A 17,805-nucleotide genomic window follows, 5' to 3' on the forward strand; every position below is an offset into this window, starting at 1 on the left:
GTAAAACTGCGCTCCACCGAGCCTTCAATGGCTGTGACCTTTCAGAGGAAGAGCATCAGCCTTTCTCCCACAGCACTTTGGGTGGATGTATGAGCCCAGTAATCTTTTGCACCACTCAGGGCCTCCTTAATATCACTACTGAAGTTCTTTTCTCTTTTTCTGGTCAGTTTCTCCAGAGACAACCCTTCCAATGTCCTGTGGGGGTATAAGCTTGAATAGCGGCTTTGTGAGACTCTCCCTGGAGGAGACAGGTGGGAGTCACGTCATTTGGCACAGAGCCTTTCACTTAATCTCCTTAGTTTCAATATAGTTGTCCAGCCTCAGCTGCATCCTGCATCTCCAAACCCAAAGTTCCTCTGGTTTCCCTTCTCTAGAGAGTAATTTTCTGGTCTTCTAGAGTGAATGAGACAGAGTTGCCTGGCTCTGTGAGCTTGGGAGAGGATTTGCAGGTCTTGTTATTGGGTGCCATCAAGTCGATTTTGACTTCTAGTGACTCCAAGTGACAGAGTAGAACTGCCCCAGAGGGTTTTACAGGCTATAATCTCTGGGAGAAGATCACCAGGCCTTTCTTCCATGGAGTGTCTGGGTGGGTTTGAACCACCAACCTCTGGGTTAGCAGCCAAGTGCTTAACCATTGTGCCACCAGGACTCCTTTCTGCAGCTATGTTTATTTTGTTGTTATTGTATGCCACTGAGTTGATGCAGATTCATAGTGACTCTATATGACAAAGTACAACTGCCCATAAGGTTTCCTAGGCTATAATTTTTACAGGAGCAGACAACCAGGTCTTTTCTCCCACAGAGAGGATGGTAGCTTTGAATCTCTGACCTTTAGGTTAACAGCCAAGGGCTTAATCATTGTACCACCAGGGCTCCTTTCTGTAGGTCTAACCACCAATCCTTATTCAGACTTTCAAGCAAGCTTCTGTTTCATAGAACTGCAGACAATCCAACTTTCAGCTTTACCTGAGTTCCAGTTCTTGAACTTCTTGCAGTTCTGTGGCGTGAGTAAGCTTCCACCATCCTCCTTTCTGCTAAAACCATCACTACTCCATCCACCTTCTGTCTCCCACAATTCTGCTAGAAGTGTCATCTGTCTTCTGCTCTTCTGTTCTCTTCCCATCTGAGGTTTTATCAGCCCCCTCTTTATTATCATTTTAGTGGGGCTTTAGTAGTAAGTGGAGCTGCAAATGCATAAGAACACCTTGCCATATTTAACCATATATTTGCTGTTGTGGATTTTCTCAACAACACTGGTCACTGGCATTTTAACTCATGACTGGCAGGAATCATGTTTTCCAGAATAATTTGGGGAAGCTGGAGGCCAAAAATAACTTCCACAGTTCAATCAGAATTTCAAGTACCAGAAAGTCAATTAGCAAATTTTCTAGTAAAATAAATCTTATAAAAATTGAAAAACGTCCGGAGAATTTTTTTTTTTTTAAGAAATGGCCCTTTAAGTACCAAGAAGAACAACAACAAAACTAACTACATTTTAATATCCACTCTCATTAGTTTAAACAGTCTAAAAAATAAAGTAAGTACATAAGCTATTTCATTTATTTATTTATTTTTGGCCTTATAATTCTTTCATGAAATTTTAAAACAGGTGCTGTTTGCATTTTATGAAAGTCCATGATTTCTAAGCGAAGCAAATTGGCTATCATGATTGCATTATAATGGAAGCAACCGTAGTCTAGATGAAATTTTCAAGGACAATCTAAAGTCAAGGAGTAACAAGAATTCACCTTAGAATTTTGGTGATGCTTATTATTGACAATGGTATTTTCAATCATCTCAATTATGATGTTGGTGAAAAATACTGAGTATACCATGGACTGCCAGAAGAAGTGGCAGACGGTTTTTTGGAGGGCTGGAACTGGTAGGGGAAGGCTGGGAAGTAGCAGCAGATGCCTTTTGGAGAGTCAGAACAGGTAAAGAAGGCCAGAAAGCAGGAGTGGAGCAGTTTGGAACAGCTAAGGGAGACGAACTCATCTGTCAGTTTGTCATCCTGTGGTGGCTTGTGTGTTGCTGTGAGGCTGGAGGCTATGCCACTGGTGTTTCAAATGCCAACTGGGTCACCCATGGTGGACAGGTTTCAGTGGAGCTTCCAGACTAAGACAGACTTGGAAGATGGAAGAGGCCATCCACTTCTCAAAGAATTGGCCAGGGAAAACCTTATGAATAGTTGTGAAACACCGATAAATCACTGAAAAATGGCCCTGAAACATTATCTGATATAGTGCCAGAAGATGAGCCCCTCAGGACAGAAGGCATTCAAAATATGGAAAGAGCTTCTTCCTCAGAATAGAGCTGACCTTAATGATGTGGATGGAGTAAAGCTTTCAAGACCTCCTTTTGCTGATGTGGCACAACTCAAGAAGAAACAGCTGCAAATATCCATTAACAATTGGAACACGGAATGTACCAAGTATGAATCTAGGAAAACTGGAAGTTGTCAAAAATGAAATGGAATGAAAAAAGATTGACACCCTAGTTGTTGAGTTGAAATGGACTAGTTTTGGGCATTTTGCCTCAGACAATCATATGATCTATTATGCTGGGAATGACAAATTGAAGAGGAATGGCATGGCATTCATCATTACAAAGAATGTTTCAAGATCTACCCTGAAGTATAATGTTGTCAGTGATAGGATAATATCCATACACCTATGAGAAAGACCACTCCTCGGAAGGAAGGTTGGGCAATCCTATTTCCGTAGTGACACTGTCTCAGAAACCCAAGGAGGGGTCGCTATGAGTCGGGGCCGACTTGACAGCATACAACAACAACAACATGAGAAAGACCAGTTAATATTACTATTATTCAAATTTACGCACCAACCACCAAAGCAAAGGATGAGGAAATTGAAGATTTTTACCAACTTCTGCAGTCTGAAATCAACCAAACATGTACTCAAGATGTGTTAATTATCAATGGTGACTGCAATGCAAAAGTTGGAAACAAAGAATAATCACTGGTAGCTGGAAAATATGGTCTTGGTGATAGAAATGACATTGGAAATCGCATGATAGAATTTTGCAAGACCAATGACTTATTCATTGCAAATACCTTTTTTCAACAAAACAAATGACAGCTATACATGTAGACTTCACCAGCCAGAGTACACAGGATTCAGATTGACTGTATCTGTGGCAAGAGGCAATGGAAAAACTCAATATCTTTAGCTAAAATGAGGCCAGGAGTTGATTGTGGGATAGACCATCAACTGCTCATATGCAACTTCAAGTTGAAACTGAAGACAATTAAAAGAAGTCCATGAGAGCCAAAATATGACCTTGATTATATCCCTCCTGAATCTAGAAACCATCTAAAGAATAGATTTGATGCACTGAACACCAATGGCTGAAAATCAGAGGAATTGTGGGATGACATCAAGAATATCATACATGAAGAAAGCAAAAGGTCATTAAAAAGATAGGAAAGAAAGAAAAGATCAAAATGGATGTCAGAAGAGACTGAAACTTGCTCTTGAATGGAGAATAGCTAAAGCAAAGGGAAGAAATGACAAGATAAAAGAGCTGAACAGAAGATTTCATGGAGCAGCTTGAGAAGACAAAGTCAATTATTATAATGAAACTTGCAAAGACCTGGAGTTAGAAAACCAAAAGGGAAGAATATGCTTGACATTTCTCAAGCTGAAAGAACTGAGGAAAAAATGGAAGCCTCAAATTGCAATACTGAAAGATTCCATGGGCAATATGTTGAATGATTCAGGAAACATCAAAAGAAGATGGCTGGAATACACAGAATCACTGTACCAAAAAGAACTGGTAGATGATCATCCATTTCAGGAGGTAGCATATGATCAAGAACCAATGATACTGAAGGAAGAAGTCAAAGCTGCACTAAAGGAATTGGAGAAAAACAAGGCTCTGGGAATTGATGGAATACCCACTGAGATGTCTCAACAAATGGATGAGTGGAGGCACTCACTTAGTTATGCCAAGAGATTTGGAAGACAGCTACCTGGCCAACTGACTGGAAAAGATCCATATTTGTATCATTCCAAAGAAAGGCAATCCCACAAAATGTGGAAATAATTGAACAGTATCATTGATATCATATGCAAGTAAAATATTACTGAAGATAATTCAAAAATGGTTGTAGCAGTATATTGACAGAGAACTTTCAGAAATGCAAGCTGGATTCAGAAGGGGATGTGGAGCAAGGGACATAATAGCTGATGTCAGATGGATCTTGGCTCAAAGCAAAGAATATCAGAAAGATGTTTACTTGTGTTTTATTGACTATGCAAAGGCATTCAATTGTGTGGATCATAACAAACTGTGGATGACATTGAGAAGAATGGCAATTCCAGAACACTTAATTATATTGATGAGGAACCTGTACATAGACAAGGGGCTGTCATTCAAACATGGTTTAAAATCAGGAAGGGAGTGTGTCAGGGTTGTATCCTTTCACCATACTTATTCAATCTGTATGCTGAGCAAATAATCTGAGAAGCTGGACTATATGAAGAAGAACGTGACATCAGGATTGGAAGAAGGCTTATTAACAATCTGCAATATGCAGATGAAACAACATTGCTTGTTGAAAGTGAGGATGACTTAGAGCCCTTACTGATGAAAATTAGAGTATGGATTACTACAGTATGGATTACACCTTAACATAAAGATAGCAAAAATCCTCACAACTGGACCAATAAGTGGCATCATGATAGATGGAGAAAAGACTGAAGTTGTCAAAGACTTCATATTACTTGATTTTACAATCAATGCCAATGGAAGTAGCAGTTAAGACATCAAAAGATGTATCACATTGGGCAAATCTGTTGCAAAAGACCTCTTTCAGGCACTGAAGAGCAAAGATATCTCCTTGAAGACTAAGTGCACCCAACCCAAGCCATGGTATTTTCAGTTGCCTCATGAGCATGTGAGAGCTGGACAATGAATAAGGAAGATTGGACAAGCTTTTGAGTTGTGGTGTAGGCGAGGAATGCTGAAAGTGCCACAGACTGCTAAAAGAACTAACACATCTGTCCTGGAAGAAGTGCAGCTTAAATGCTCCTTGGAAGTGAGGATGGCTAGACTTCGTCTCACCACTTTTGTCATGTTGTCAGAAGGGACCATCCTCTGGAGAAGGATGTCATGCTTGGTAAAGTGGATGGTCAGTGAAAGAGGGGAAGGCCCTCAACAAGATGTAGTGACATGATGGCTGCAGCAGTGGGCTCAGGTATAGTAGGGACTGTGAGGCTGACACAGGACTGGGCAGTGTTTCATTCTGTTGTGCATAAGGTCACTATGAGTTGAAGACAACTTGACAGCACATAACAATAACAACAATAAGCCAGGAGAACAAACAAATCTGTCTTGGAAGAAGTACAGCAAGCATGCTCCTCAGAAGAGAGGATGGTGAGACTTCATCTCATGTACTTTGGATAAGTTATCAGAAGGGACCTGTCCCTAGAGAAGACATCATGCTTGGTAGAGGGTCAGTGAAAAAGAGGAAGACTCCCAATGAAATGAGTTGACATAGTGTTTGTAACAATTGGCTCAAACATAACAGTGATTGTGACCATGATGAAGCATCAGGCAGTATTTCGTTCTGTTGCACATGGGGTTGATATAAATCGGAATTGACTTGATAACACCTAACAACTACAATTACTGACAACTGGAGTCTGACATATTTAGTAAGAATTAATGAATGGAGGAGGTGAATATTGTGTCTATGGAGTTTTCAAGGTCAACCCCTTTTACTTTTTGGGGTTGAGTGTTGCATGCCAGTGAGATATGTTGTCTTTGCTACATACATGAGAGTAAACTTAAAATGTCTTTTCTACGATTTATGCAATCATCTTTGCAAAGCAAAATATTTTCAGACTCTAAAAACTCTAACTACGTACTATCATCTTTCTCCAAACACTATTGTGGTAGATAAATTTGTGTGCCAACTTGGCTGGGCCTGGTTGAGTGGCTGGGCAGCTGGTGGTAGTTATTCCCCATGATGAGACTGGCAATCAATTCCATGGTGAGATCTACCATATGCAGCTGAGTAAGCTGCCTTTGGGATGTGGTCTGCTTCCTGTATATAAGGAGAAGCCTTGGGAATGGTCTCTAGCCTATGGCATGCTTGGACCCTGCATGTAGCTGTGTCGTTGTTAGCAGCCTGCCATGCTCTGCCAAACTTGGGACTTACAATGGACTTGAATTAATGGCCTGCTGTGTGGTTTGGTAACATCGGGACTGTGCCATTTTATTTGTCAACCTTGGGCTTGTGACCTCAGCAGCCAGCAGCTGTCTGAGTGAAGAAACGCCTCTAGCTCCAGTGGGCCAGGAGCAGGAGGCAGAGCTGGACCCCAAGGTTGAGGGGCTTTCACCCAGCCCCTAGAGCCTGGCACTTTGAACTTGGACTTAACACCTCCAAACTGTAAGAGAATAAACTCCTATTTATTAAGGCTCTCCCATTTGTGGTATTTTCTTGTCAGAGTGGCACTAGGGAACCAGAACAACTATACACAGGAAAAAGACTTCTTTCTATATCTAAGGGCCAATGACTCACAAACAAAAATATCAGCACTGTTTGGTACATTACTGCAGTTCAATTATACTTACAGTCTGAGAACAGCTTCCTGGTGGGCCAGTGATACCCTATGATGGCACAAGAGTCAGCTTCTGTGCAGTGACATGAAACCTATTTGCCCCAAACACCTGCTGAGCTAAAACCTCTGCTTCTCCCTGCTCCTGTCTTCCATCCTCATTCAGCATCCCCATGTACCCCCCCCCCATCCTGGCCAAATTGCAGGGCCTGTGAACTTTCCTTTAGTTATTTTTTTAAGTCTTACCTGCTGCTCACCAAGCTTTTTCTGGATCTCTTCCGAGTCACAGGAATCATAGACAATTGGCTTGGCCAGCTCTGCTTCAATGTGGGCGAGCCAAGACCTCAGGTTGCTCATATTCTTATCTAGCTGCTGCACGGCCACCAGGGTCTCCTTCAACTTCTTCACCCTGTGGGAGGGAAAGGGACACATGCTGCTTCAGTGAGAGGCTTCACTCACGACCAAAGGTGAAGCACTGCTCCTAAAGTCTAATTGTGCTGGTCCATTCAGCCACTTAATGCCTGTGTGACTTCGGGCAGGTTACCCTACCTTCCTGTTCCTATTTCCTTATCTATGAAATAGGGATAAAGTAAGAGTACGTGTAAGATGTAAATGAGTTGAATCATGAAGAGTTGCCAGTACATGGGAAACATTCAAACAAATATGAGCTATTACTATAATCAACAAAGTTGTAATAATGTAACATTGACAGAAATCTGATTGTCACCAACTCACTCACTCACTGCCGTCGACACATAGCGACCCTTCCTTGGGTTTCTGAGGCAGTATCACTATGGAAGTAGACTGCCCAATCTTCCTTTCAAGGAGTGGCTAATGGGTTTGAACCACCAGCCTTCTGGTTAGCAGTCAAATGCTTAGGCACTATGCCACCAGAGCTCACTAAAGAATTGCTAATCCCACAACAACACAATTTATTTTTCTTATGAGGAATACCTGGGAAATGAAAATTTTAGTTCTTTCCACTGCCTTTCACCAAACTTACTACATATCCACAGTTCTGATATTGACCAAATATAATCTCAGCATGCTTGTGGGTTAAAATAAAACAACACATTCCAGATAAACTGTCTGTGATTTGTTACATGTCCTAATCATGTTAAAGGTCACTGAGCACTAGTTAGATTGTAAGAGACACAGGGCAGATATAAAGATACACTATGCAGCCTTCCATCTCTAAAGCTAGTTCAGTGCAGTCTTCACTGCATAACATGCTTTCTTTTTTAAATTCCCATTCTTTCCAAGAAGCAGGAAAAATCAATTTCTTAAGACTGTCATTTATCTAATAATCATATATGAAATTGTCTTAACTGTAAGCTGCTAGGAAGACAAAGATAAATAAGACTTGATTGATTGAAATGCACAATCTGATCGGAAATCTGAACATGCGGACAATGAAAGTTAATACAGTATGGTAAGAACTAAACTAAAGACATGAACTGAGTCACTGGCTAAGAAATAAGTGGTAATTTTTTCAGGTAATTATTTCAGGTAATGCCTCATTCATTCACCACATTAACCACTCCATTTCTTGATTCTTTCTACAAATGTTTATTGTGCTAGGATGATGTCATGCAGTGATGGGAATACAATGATGAGTAAAGCACCATCCTGGCTCCTTAGGCAGGCTGGACTTTAATAAAAGAGGTGAAATGAGGAAATGACACTTGAACTGCATCTTGATTGGTGGATGCAAGCCAAAGAGAACATTTCCAACCTAGGAAACAAGAAAACCTGAGAACTTGAGGACAAATAATGTGGTAGTGTTGGCAAGGGTGGGAGTGTGAGGCTGGAAGAGAGAAGTGATGAGAGATAAGACTGGGGGTAGGTGGGAAAGATTATAAAGATCTCCAGTGACATGATAATGAGTTTGCATTCTGTTTTAAAGATAAATAGGAGCCTTGTCAAGATTTATTAGCAGAAGAATGATAAGATTAGCAAGAGGAATGGTAAAGATTTAAAAATGATGTGGTTTCTAGCCCAGTGGCTACAAGGATGATCCTGATTTAGAGTCTAAAGGATGGAGAGCAGGTTCTTACGATTAATGCCACATTAAATTTGGGACAGTATGCATCTGAGGGACCAGAAGAAATGTACAGCAGTTAGTTGGAAACGTAGTTCTAAGGTCCAGAAGAGAGGTAGGAGTTTATAACATTGCTTTAGGCATTGTCAGCATAGAGTTGAAGCCCCATGAGTGAATGAGTTCATCTTGAGAAGGTATAGACTAAAAAGAATGACTTTCAAAAAACTTGTAAAGAAGGAAGAATCACAGACTAAGAAAATATAATCAGAAGGCAAAGAAGAGAACCAGGAAAGTGCAGATAGGATTAAAGGCAGCAGGAGGGTTTCTAGAAGGATGTCATGTTGGTCAAAAGTGTGATCTGAAGACCACCTGCATCAGATTCACCTGGTTTGCTTCCCATAACTGCAGCTTCCTGGACCACATCCAGGTCCTACTGACTCAGAATCTCTGGGGGTATGGCCAAGGGAATTTGCATTTTTAGTAAGCACTCCTGGTGATACTTAGGAATGGTAAATTTGGGGAACGCCAGTTCACCCTGTCAGATGCAGAGCAGTGTAGAATGATGAGGCCTGAAAAGAGTGCTCGAGATCTGGTCATCTCTGAAGGACACTGCAGTCGGAGCGCAAGCAGAAGGCTCCGGGCTGGGCTGCGTTTACGGAGAGGAAATGTAGTTACTGTAGGAAAGCTGTCAATGAAGGTGAGGAAATACGATTTAGAGCTGCTGGCTTCAAAGAAAAGTTGATTTTGTGTTTGTTTTTGTCTTATGGGACAGCCTTAGAATGTTTTTAGACAGAATAATTCCTCTCCCATGAGAAGAGGCCAAAGATGGAAGCAAAAAGAGGAAACTGTGGATGACTGAAGATGATGGAAAGAGGATACAGAGGAGGTGGGGCCAAGGAGAAAAGAGCAGGGATAAATTACTTTTGGAAAGAAATTTCACCAGTGTTAGCAGGGTTTGAGTAGGAGTGTAGGAGGGAAGCTGGTAGTGTTTCTCAACTCTATTATTATTGTTAAAAATAGCAAAAATCTACTATTGAGACCCTCCTGTTGACATGGCTGGGTATATACTGATTGCTCTACAAGCAAAAGTCATAGAGAACATAAATATACAATCAGTGATTTTTGGTACAGCCCTGATGTAAAATTCAATTCTGCTTTCAGAGCAACAGTCTTGTCTTTTGGTTCCGGAAATATACTAACCCTATGATGGTGTAAGAGTCAGCTTCCATGCAGTGACATGAAACCCATTTGCCCCAAACACGTCCTGAGCTAAGGCCTCTGCTTCTCCCCACTCCTGTCTTCCATCCCCATTCAGCATCCATATGTACCCCCCCATCCTGGCCTGGAGGACAAGCATTGCAGGGCCTGTGAACTTTCCTTTAGTTATTTTTAAGTCTTACCTGCTGCTCACTAAGCTTTTTCTGGATCTCTTCTGAGTCACAGGAATCATAGACAATCAGCTTGGCCAGCTCTGCTTCAATGTGGGCGAGCCAAGACCTCAGGTTGCTCACCTCATTAATACAAGTGAACAGCAAACACATCAATCTCCTAGGGTGTCAACTTAGACCAAGCAGATACCAAGAGGTATCTGCTTGAAAAAATGTCAAAAGCAACACAACTCTTTAATATTCTAGAAATGTGAAACAATAAGTCCCCAGGTTAAGAAGGTCCAACTTCCAAATTACAGACAACTCATACCTGGCCTTTAATGTTATGTAAATTTGTCCTTACTTTGAAACGACTGAACCAACCCCTACACACGACAAATTCTTCATCCTAATCACCTTCACTTGCTGCAATTACAGCTTTTAAATCATTGAAGAGGCTTCAAGCCTCTTCTTGCAGTCAAGTAAGACTAAATAGGAATTGCATACATCAGTTATATCATATCCAAACATCTGACCTACAGAACTGTGAGCTCATAAGTAGGTGTTATTTTAAATCATTACATTCGTGGTACAGGCAGTCACCAGGTTACAAGAGATATGTTGCTCTGCCTTTAAGAATTTGTAGGTAAGTTGGAACAGGTGCTAGCTCTTTTCTTGACCCCTCCCCAGATGGTTTTGAACTGTTTCTCTGGTTAAGAGCCACTGGTCGAAAAAAAAGGTCTTATCATCGAAGTATTCTGAAATATCTATATCTTTAGTTGCTTAAAATGATGAGTACTTCTATTTTAATTTCAATAAATTAACGTTTCTCTTTCCAATGAAAGTCTAGACATCTGATGACATATTAACTTTTCCTCTTTGTCATACAAATGTTTTAAAAGGATTTTCTCTGAATTATTATTAATAGTAATACCAATATTTGATTAAGTATAATTAATAATACCTATATTTGATAGGGCTTCTAGTGGTGTAGTGCTTATAGCATTTGGCTACTAACCACAAGGTCAGTGGTTCAAACTCACTAGCTGCTCTGTGGGAGAAAGACAAGGCAGTCTGCTCTGTAAAGATTTACAGCCTTAGAAACCCCATGGGGCAGTTCTACTTTGTCCTACAGGGTTGCTATGAATCAGAATCGACTGATGGTGGATAGAGAGTAGTAGTAACAGTTGAATAGGGAGAGAACCCTGGTGGTATAGTTGTTAAAGTACTCAGCTGCTAACTGAAAGGTTAGCAGTTCAAACCCACCAGCTAGTCTGTGGGAGAAAGATGAAGCAGTCTGCTTTTGTAAAGATTTACAGCCTTGGAAACCCTATGGGGGAAGTTCTATTCACTCCTATAGGGTGGCTGTGAGTCGGAATCAACTTGATGGCAGTGGGTATAGCTCAACAACACTTTCAGTCTGTAAAGGACTCAGGCTTACTACCACATATTTCTTGGAAAAATATGTGCTTTAAAAATTATATTAATATTGATAGGGACCAGAAAACATGATGTTGCAGAGATTTATCATGATTCGTAATTCCATTCCAGATAAGACTTCCCTAATTAGCTTTAAAAATACAAATTGTACTTTGTCCCCAGGGCATTTTAAGACATTGGTCTTGAAAAATATTTCCAAGAAATTTTACATGCAACCCACTCACATTTCTCTCATATATAGTACAATGTTTACTTGGGTTTCAGTTAATGAATGGTCCTTTTAAATGGCTACAAGGTACAAAGGAAGGAAGAACATTTTAGCAATGACCATAGCAGGGGCGTGGCATTTAACATACTGCTCTATTGCCCAGGCTGAAAGGACAGTCTACAACCAATAAACCCAGTGGAACACTGAGATGTCTGTCCTGGTTTGGTCCCTGTAAGAATGTCCTCTCAACCGCCTCTTCTCCTCGGCCAGCCTCCTGCCTTCAGATCTGGTAGGATATGAATACTGACCTTGCCTTTGGGATGAGATTTTACTTGTTGATTTTGGGTGCTGTCAAGTCAATTCTGACTCTCAGAGACCCTCTGTGGTGTAGTGGAACTGCTCCATAGGATTATCTCGGCTGTAATCTTTAAGGAACAGATTGTCTGGCCTTTCTCCCATGGAACTGCTGCATGGGTTTGAACTGTCAACCTTCTAGTCAGCAGCCAAGTGTTTAAACACTGTCCCACTAGAGCTTCTTTGGATTTTATAGCATAACATCATGGAAGTTTTGTATGGAACTCTTTTATCTGGTATTAAATGTGCACTTAAGTTTCTCTTCTATGTCCAACATTTGCAAATGGTCTGCTTGTCAACTACTAAAATTCATTCATTGTCTTAGTTCAATTACTTGCAAATATGATCCGAAGGTCCAAAGCGCGAAGGAATGCACATAAACATGGTCTCACTGGATACTGTCTACACTTGCCAAATGAACTGCAGGTTTCAGTATCCTGTATAATATTGAACAAGTTCTGATCGTCGGAGCAGCTAGTGTGCAATATGTCAAGGGCATCGTGACATGGAAATGCTTATTCATACAGTCCATTAGGGACAAATTCCTCTTTCAAACTAACATATAAACCTAGTGAAGTCAGTAGGGTGAACATTTAAGTGGTTCTCCTTATTCATTTTTCTTAAAAGTGTATTTTAGAACAAATAGCAAGATGTGGTACGTATGTGTGTGTGTGTGTGTGTGTGTGTGTGTAGGAGGAGCTGATGTGAACTGGGGGGAAATAGTTAGCAAAACCTCCATACACTTTTCTGAAACTAATTAAACCTGGGATGGGCAGGACAGAGGGCATTTTTTTTTTTTTTTTAAGGGAGATCCCCTTTGTTTTTTCCATTATTTTAAAAAAGAAATCCTTGGGTAAAGTGTCACAATATTTGCATTTACTTATTGGCATAAGAAGTTTGAGCGCCATTCCTTTTGGTAGCAGCCAAGATTATTATTCAAAACAGATGCTTACAGAGGTCACATGTAAGCTTCTATTTTGAATTATAAGCCTGGATGCCTGATAAATTTAGCAAGCTTGATAAATCTGTAAGTTCCTGCAGTTCATTTCTCCTGCTGTATGTAGGGTCACTATGAGTAGGAACTAACTTGACAGCACCTAACAACAGTAACACCATGCCTCATGTCAAAGTCAATGTGAATCACATGCACGTGACCTTCCTTGAGAAGAATTCTACTTAAATCCAGTTATCTTGTTTTGTTTTTTAACATTGTCAAATACATACACACACATATCTATAGTTATATGTCTATATTTATCCATACAAATAATGTTCACTACTTTTACTCCCACTCATTTAATAGCTCCATAAAATAAAACAAAAATAAATTCAAATTCTAAATATAATAAACCCAGAAGAATATCATTCATAAACCTATTCACCTAGAGGAATTTATTTGGGAGATGATACTATTGAAAATGAAAAATGAAAACCTCTGTCACATTATTACCCTACTTGTAAAATATCATGAAATTAATATTTGTCCAAATCACTGACTTATTATTTTCAACATAAATGTGTACATTTTGGACTTATATTTTAAATGTGGGATACTAGTCAGTAACCAAAACCTACTGATAAACACAAACAAAAGCAACTTTGTCATACACAAATAAAGAGGGAATCCTCCAAGGCCCTGATAACCTGAGTAGATGTTTATTTAACCAGGGCAGCTTTCAGCTCCAAAGCTGTGAGCTGGCAGAGGTGGGCTTCCGTTCCGCCAGAAGCCTGACCATCAGCGTCAGATGATGGACAGACTGCATATCCTTCTGACTTTCTGTCCTGTGTCTCAGTCTTTCTACTGTAACCATACCCCTTGCATGACTCATATAGTCAAGAGGCAACTGTAATACCAAGCAATAACAAAATCCATTAACCTTCTCAGACAGCTTCACATGCCCAGCAGGGGGACAAGAGGAATAAACCAACTAATAACTACTTGGAGGCCATGGCCAACAATCTTCAAACACTGATCATCTCCACGTAATATTGGCACAAAGTAATAAGGGATGAAAGCTTCCAGCCTCTAGCCTACAAACCCCCACGTCACAGGAAAGCTATGCACAGTGCAAGAAACCCAAGGAGATGCCTGCCTTGTGACATCGCAGTTACAGTCCGGGAGATCTGCATCCACACAGCTGTCCTCTGCCATCCTCACAGCACACGGCTCCTTCGCCACCACCATGAAGCTCCCACTCGCCAAAGTCAGGTTCTGCAGAGCAAACGGCTAACACTCTCATGGGAACGAGAGTTCCCCTTGTCGGAGTATGGAAGTATGAAAATGTCCACTCTAGACAAATGTGAGTAGGCTCTGCCTTGATAACATGACACTGAGCAGTGACAAGTGGTCATGTTTCTAAATAAAACCTACATTCATTAACATGTGCCAGGCTTGGTCTCCTGGAATGTAGGCCACGAGTGTAAGAAGGGGAAGGAGGCCTGGGATAATCTGCCAGGAGGAGGCTCAGGTCTAAAGAAAGAAGGAGATCAAAAATAAAGCCAGCCTCAGACACACTGTCATTTGGAAGGACGGAGCTTTGCTTGCAGGTTGTTTGTGAAGCTGGGAAGGATATTTGAAAAGGACAGATCACCCAAGTGCCAACAAAGAGACACAATCTCCGTGAGGACAGCAAACTGGACTAGCGAAAAAGGAGCACGTTCTTTCTCCCTTCGGTCAATGTGCCAGTTACATGGTATAAGGAGGAGTTTTAAGGGCGGTTGGAAAGGTGGGAAGGAGAAGATATGCTGGGGAAAGCCATTGGTCTTTACTTTTTGAAAAGATCATCTGAGCCAAAAAGGTAATGAAGAAATAAATATTATCTGCCCCTTACATTTTGACGCCTCTGCCTTTTTAAAAATAATGATGTAAGGTGACAAAAAAGACATGTTCATTTTAGCATAAGAAGTACCTGTGGGTGTGTTGAAGATAATGAAAAAGTATCTATTAATTTGGTGAGATTTCAGGTAGCTATTTTTAATTTTGTGAATTTTAAGAGTTTCTAATTTTCTGCACTAAGCATATATTAAATTCACAATTTAAATTTAAAGAAAATAACCCCCAAGTTACTAATTACTGGCAGATTACTAAAATGTGACTACTTCTGGCTTTTTAAACTCCCTTTTTGGACTATACTAATATATTGTAAGGAACTCTGGTAGCGTAGTGCTGAAAGCACTTGACTGCTAACCAGAAGGCTGGCCGTTTAAACCCACCCACCCCTCCCCGGGAGGGAAGGCCAGGCAATCTACTTCCATAGTGATACTGCCTCAGAAACCCAAGGAGGGGGTTTTTGAGGCGGGTGACCGACTCGACGGCACATAACAACAACAACAACATATTGTAAGTAAGTAAATTTTAACTGGCAATATATCAGTATCTATCGATAGAAAAAATCCTGGATAAATCATAGCCTGTTTATACTAAGAGACACTCTGCAGCCACCTGAAAGAACAAGAGATTGGTTTATTTAGATTTTGTATATTTTTAGATTTAGATTTTATACATGGTCCTTCCTTCTACATTGTTCTATTGGAGACACGGCAGTTATCTTAATGAGCATTTTGAAAATGAGGATGCTGGGGCTCAGAGAAGTTAGGAGACAAGCCCTACATCACACAGCAGAATGGGACCAGACTCAGGCCTCCATGCATGCTATTCCATGCAAACTGTACCAGCATATTCCTGATCCTGGACAGACACTTTCTTAATTGATGACTGAGGTAACACAAACCGTTAAGTCCAAAAACTCAAGTTTCCTTTGACCTTCAATGGGGGCAGAACTTTTCCAGTAGACCGAAACACCTTCTGAGGGCAGTGGCAGTGGCTACCACTCATGAAGCAATCCTTGTCTGCATATGCAGCTCATGCCAACCTATGTCACCAGTTGGATTCCAACTCACAGTGACCCTATGTGTCAGAGTAGAACTGTGCTCCACGGGGTTTTCAATGGCTGATTAGTTCGAAGTGGATTGCTAAGGCATTCTTTTGAGGTGCCTCTAGACAGACCTGAACCCCCAACCAGTCAGTTAGCAGCCAAATGCATTAATTGCTTGTACTACCCAGGGACTCCAAACTCCTCTGGAAATGAGAGCTGAACTTTTCTGAACATTTCACTGTGCTAAGGTGGTACCCTATCTCATTAAATCCTCCTAATGACCTTGTGCGCTAGCAAGCACTCTTATCCCTACCTCTCACGTGTGGTCACTGGAGTAGTAAGAAGGTAAGGAACTTGCCCAACACTGTGTGCTAGTGAGGCAGAAACAGGGTACGGCTCAGACAACTGGGGCCCTGAGCCCGTACTGTAGTTTCTGTGTGTGGTACTTTCATCCTACGTCCCAGACTTGAGAAACATCAACAAATACTAAAGTAATTAAATGTGCAAAGGACTCTATTAGGTCATGAGTATGACCCTGGTGATCCAGACACCAAAACCAGCTGCTGTTGAGTAGACTGACTCAGGGCCATCCCAAGTGTGCAGGGTCAAACTGTGTTCCATGGGATTTTTCAGACTGTGATCTTTGGGAAGCAGGACCCCAGGCCTGTCTTCCAAGGCACCTGTGTTGGACGCAAGCCTCCAACCTTCTGTTTGGAGTTGAGCACTTAACTGTTCGTACCACCCAGGGACTCTGGTGATCAAGATAGACACACTTATATGTTAGTAGAGAAAAATGACTTTAAACAACTGATTACACGAGATGTTTATTACTGTTGAGGGAAATGCCATGAAGGAGGAGTACAGAAAGCCGACTGAGCAAGGAAGAGGAATCTAATCTAATCTGGAGCCATGGGAACCACGAGGAGCTGGCCAGGGGAGGTGGGGGCTGGAGAGTGAGCCACAAGAGATGGTAGAGAGGAAAAGGCCTTGAGGCAAGGAATTATTTGTGTCCTTGTTTTATTATGTTTATTGGGTAAGAGACCATTTTCTTTTCCCTCTTTATATCCCTATAGCAGGTGTCAGCGAACTATAACTGATTGCCTGTTTCCAGGAAATAAAATTTTACTGGAACATAGTCACACTCTTTTGTGTACATATTGTTTATGGCCACTTTCATGCTAAAACAGCAGACAGGTTGCAAGGAGATCATTTGGCCCACAAAGCCTAAAATATATATTATCTGGTCCTTTACAGGAAAAGTTGGCCAACTCCTGCTATATCATAACACGCCCAATACTTTGTGCTCAGTAGGCAGTCAGTAATTTTTAAAAATTACACCTGCTCTTCACTTATTGACATAGGTTCTAAAGATGAGGTCGTTATATGAAAATCAGTGTTACATGAAAATAGAGGATGACCACATCAGATCATAAAATGGAGAATGACGGCTGTATCACGTAACTGTCAAATTACATTCATAACTGCCAATTTCTATCATTACATAACTGCCAAATCACCGAGAATCACGGCCCAGCCAAGCTGACACAGAACTTTAACCATCACAACCAGCAATACTCCCCGCTTGCCCCTCATGTTCATTACTGCTAGACATACGCCATTAATGGGCAAAATAGGTGGAGAGTAGGTTTTGCACTATTGTCGTAAATGCTAAGTGTCAGATGCGAAGATAGTTTGTAAGTGAGAAGTATGTGTATATTTGTTTCCACTCTATTGACTTCTACGAAACATTTAATGATATTATAATAAATACACAGATTAAAAATAACCAACCAGTCACAAAAGACACATCTTACATGATTTCATGGATTGAAACTGCCCAGAATAAGTAAATTTATAGAAAGTGAATGATTAGTGGTTGCCTAAGGCTGGAGAAAAGGGGAGTGACTGCTAACGGGTAACCAAATTTTCACTTGGG

General features: G+C 40.9%; 1 protein-coding gene across 1 annotated transcript in view; it reads right to left on the reverse strand.

Moving 5' to 3' along the window:
• Window positions 1-17,805, reverse strand: part of SYNE1 (spectrin repeat containing nuclear envelope protein 1) — a 578,063-nt gene that overhangs the window by 43,183 nt on the left and 517,075 nt on the right. Inside the window, exons 121-122 of the mRNA XM_007943230.2 lie at window positions 14,088-14,206; window positions 6,831-6,993 (exon numbers count right to left, since the gene is read on the reverse strand). Coding sequence (XP_007941421.2) covers window positions 6,831-6,993; window positions 14,088-14,206 — 282 coding nt within the window. The remainder of the gene's footprint in view (window positions 1-6,830; window positions 6,994-14,087; window positions 14,207-17,805) is intronic.

The sequence above is a fragment of the Orycteropus afer genome, unplaced genomic scaffold, assembly GCF_000298275.1.
Source record: "Orycteropus afer afer isolate SDZICR_OR568_19922 unplaced genomic scaffold, OryAfe1.0 scaffold00101, whole genome shotgun sequence".
NCBI lineage: Eukaryota > Metazoa > Chordata > Mammalia > Tubulidentata > Orycteropodidae > Orycteropus > Orycteropus afer.